At 30.4% G+C, this 3,824-nt stretch overlaps 1 protein-coding gene across 1 annotated transcript; it reads right to left on the reverse strand.

Moving 5' to 3' along the window:
* Positions 1 to 198: 198 nt before the first annotated feature.
* Positions 199 to 732, reverse strand: LOC104084553 (agamous-like MADS-box protein AGL29). The gene has a single exon (XM_009588443.1). The coding sequence runs from the start codon at positions 730 to 732 to the stop codon at positions 199 to 201; it is 534 nt and encodes a 177-aa protein (XP_009586738.1).
* Positions 733 to 3,824: the final 3,092 nt, after the last annotated feature.

Here is a 3,824-nt window from a genome sequence, read left to right on the forward strand (position 1 = left end):
CCAGATAAGAAAGGAAAATGTTAGGTTGGAAAGAGAAGTTGTGGAAACAGGAAGCATATTGGAAAGCAATATATATTGGAGGAAACAAAATATAAACAATGAACAACAATAAATTCATTGAGACACATCATCATTAAAAAGAAACACATTAAACTTTATTTAGATTCATTATATCGAAATTTCTATTTAAAGACTTAACTAATTGGCTGAAGGATTTGTTACATTCATTTCGAGTACAGATTTTGATTCTTTTGCACCTATCTCTGATTGTAACTCATCAATTTTCTGAGTCAAATCTTTTTCGAGTTCGTCAATCTCTTGCATCAGCTTCTCAAGTCTTTCCAAATTAGTTGGGTTGAAAATTTCCAATGTAGATTTTCCTTTTTCCTCCTCATTTGTTGCCTTCTTTTCCTTCTTTTTCATTTTATCCTTTTTTCCACAACCTTCAGATTTTTCATGTGTTGTCTTACAACTTGACATGTTGTAAAATGGTTGTTTTGCTTGTGAAAATCGCTCAACGACCGATTCAACATTCGGATTACCAAATAAAAACGGTTCAGCAGTAATTGAAAAAATTATAATTGCTATATCAATTCCACATAAGGTGGAAAGATCTATCGCTCTTTTACTAAGAGCTTTTTGCTTATTGGAAAACGCTACCTTCTCAGCACGCTTATCTTTGAGAAATTTCTTCTCGGATTTGTTTTTCATTTGAGAGGTCATTCTTGCCATGATTACGCAACAAGATATGACAAGATACAAGTTTTAGTACAGACTCGAGAAGAAACCTTCAAATTTATAGCGCAACCTCAACTTTCAAGTTTTGTTAGTTACAAAGACCTACCCGGTAATTTAAATAAGATTAATTTCTCCCCTCTACTTTATTAATTTAACTAAAATGCCTAACTTTTGGAAGATAGTATATGTGATTATGACATTATTAAGAATATTGATGTTAAAAAACAAAAAAAATGAAATAAAATAATTCCACAAAGAGATTATTTTTCATGCTGAAAATGGAGAAAGACGTTCGATATATTATTTACTCAAATCTGCAAGGAGTATTAAAGGGTAGTAATAAAGTAAGAGTGTCCAATTTTTATCCCTCTAGCATGTTCCAAATGATAAAAAAGGAACTTTAATCTTATATTATTTTCTACTTTGTTACAAATTTAATGAAACTTACCCTTTATTTTTATGTATTTTTAATTTATTATAAAGAAAAATAGTAAAATAGCAGTTACCAATGAAAAAAATTAGAAAGAAACAATTGTTGCATGGAATTGGTGATATTGCAACCAATAAAAAGGAAAAAGAAAAGATTAAAAGAAAGGGGAGGTAAGTATATTTTCAAAAATAGAAGGGAGGTAAGTGTAATTGCATAAAATTAGAGGAAAGCAACAAGTAAGGAAAAGTTTGAAACAAACCCGTATTGTAGATTACCTTAATCTTCTTCCTTTGAATTGATTGCTAAGGATTTCCTTAACTTTATTTAAAAAAGAATGAAAAAACAAAATAATACATATTTTCAAGTAATGTCATTTAACCACTTACTAATATTCTTTTCCTTGATGCTAATTGCTTTATCAATAGGATCTGAAATTTTGAATGGGCAAATCCTTCATCTGCAACAAATGATGAAGATTTTTCTACCTGATTTCTGATTATGTAATATTTATTATATTTTATGGGAAAAGGTCCAAATATATTCCTAACGTTTTAAATTTGTTTTATATATGCACTTCGTTTACCTCCGGCTCGTAGGAGCTCCCACTAACGATTTTACACCATCGAAATAATTAATCCATATAGAATATATTTGGACCTTTTTAATTATTCAAAAATATATTTTGACCTTTGCAATTGTACGGGGCCATGTTTCAAATTATAGTAGAAGGTATATATAAATTAATTTGATAGTTTGGGGCTAATTTAAATCCTTTATTTGTCTACATGGATTCACCTTTGCAAATGTCAGAATCAACCTGGCCAATAATTAGAGATAGGAAGGGGTAAATATGAGATAGAATTAGCAGAGCTTTTATGGATCGAAAGATAAACATAGGATAAATATAAGATAAATCTAATATTTTATGAATAAATTTGAACTTTTTAGCCAAAGAGATAACATCAATTGAAAATTTTGAGAAATCACATGCATTAAATATATTTATGATATGGAATGCAAAATTTTGTCATATGCCAATCCATAGTCTCAAAATATACAATTTGATTCATGTAATTTATAACATGATTAGTTTAGTAACTGATTTGGTGTAACAATTACAACCATTATTAAAACATGTCAAGATTAAAAAAAAGACATCAAAACATGTTTTAAAAAGCTTTGACAAAGGCAAGAACAATAGTTTTGTTTTCACGGACAAAGTAAGTTTCCAATAAGATTTTGTAAATAAAAGAGGATCTATATTTTATTTTCTTGTAGCCATAACAAAAACTAAAAGCCGAGATTTTTTTTATATACTCACTTGGACTCTTCATTTTTTTCATTAATTTATTAAAATTATGTTGTGCTTTTTTAGGATTTAAGTTGTATTAGTGAATTGTAGAAATTATAATATGTGATAGCAAATTAGTTATTACTACTACTAATAATAGTAACAATAATTATTCATCACTCCAAATAAGTTGGGATTTTATTATGCTTTTTTCTATAGGTTGGATTATTCTATCATCTGCTAAATATATTTCTATAGGGGTATCTATTCCTTCTCTAAAACATACTTTTATTAATATTTCAGTTCCTCCTAGGTGTACATATTTAATTGGGTTTTTTGCTTTTATATCTTGTATTTCTTTATTTATTATTCCTTTTCATATAAGCATCGTACCAAATAAAATAAAATAAAATAAAAATTAGTTACATGAATCACGTAATTTTGTAAAGCTACAACTCTTCAAATACAACAATACTTTGTAAACTTTTTGTCACGACCCAAAATTCATTAATGGTCATGATGACACCTAACACCGCTGCCAGGCAAGCCAACAATAATTGATTAACTCGATTATTCATTTTAGTATTTTGAAATCAAAATTTTCCTTCAATAAATAATCAAAAATAAAATTCACAGAGTAAATGATAATATTTTCCCAATTACCATACTGAAAAACTCATAACCCCCAAACCTGGTGTCACAAGTGCATGAGCATCAACTAGGAAGTAAAATAAAATACATCATCTGTCCGGAATACGAATTAGACAGAAAAAATACAAATAACCCTGGAGGAGACTCTGCTGGCTGCGGATCGTAACCTTAAATGCAGCTCGCGGCAAGTCCCGCATTATTCGTGCCTCCGTGCACAAAGGACCACCAAACATAAAAGTATCTGCACAAAAATGTGCAGCAAGTGTAGTATGAGTACGTAAATCAACGTGTACCCATTAAGTGTCTAGCCTAACCCCGGAGGAGTAGTGACAAGGGGTCGACATCGACACTCACTAGTGGTCCAATAATATCAGGTATAGTAAATAGGTGAACAAATATGAGGCACAGTAAATAAATAAAATAAACAAGTATAAATACGTGGTACAATTGTAACAACCCGACCAGTTATTTTGCTCTCTAGAATACTGTTCCCCTAAATAAGACTTTTTGTACATACTTTTACTGATTTATGACTTGCGGGGATGATTGGTTCGGGATTTGGAAGAGTTTGGGGTGGAATCGGATCACTTGATTCCTTAAGGGTTGGCTTGAAAGGCTGTAACGACCCGACTGGTCGTTTTGAATATTTGCACTTCGCTCGATTGTTTGAGGGCATGAGTAGCTCCGTATGATGTACTTTGACTTGTGTGAATC

Source organism: Nicotiana tomentosiformis, chromosome 9 (assembly GCF_000390325.3).
Source record: "Nicotiana tomentosiformis chromosome 9, ASM39032v3, whole genome shotgun sequence".
NCBI lineage: Eukaryota > Viridiplantae > Streptophyta > Magnoliopsida > Solanales > Solanaceae > Nicotiana > Nicotiana tomentosiformis.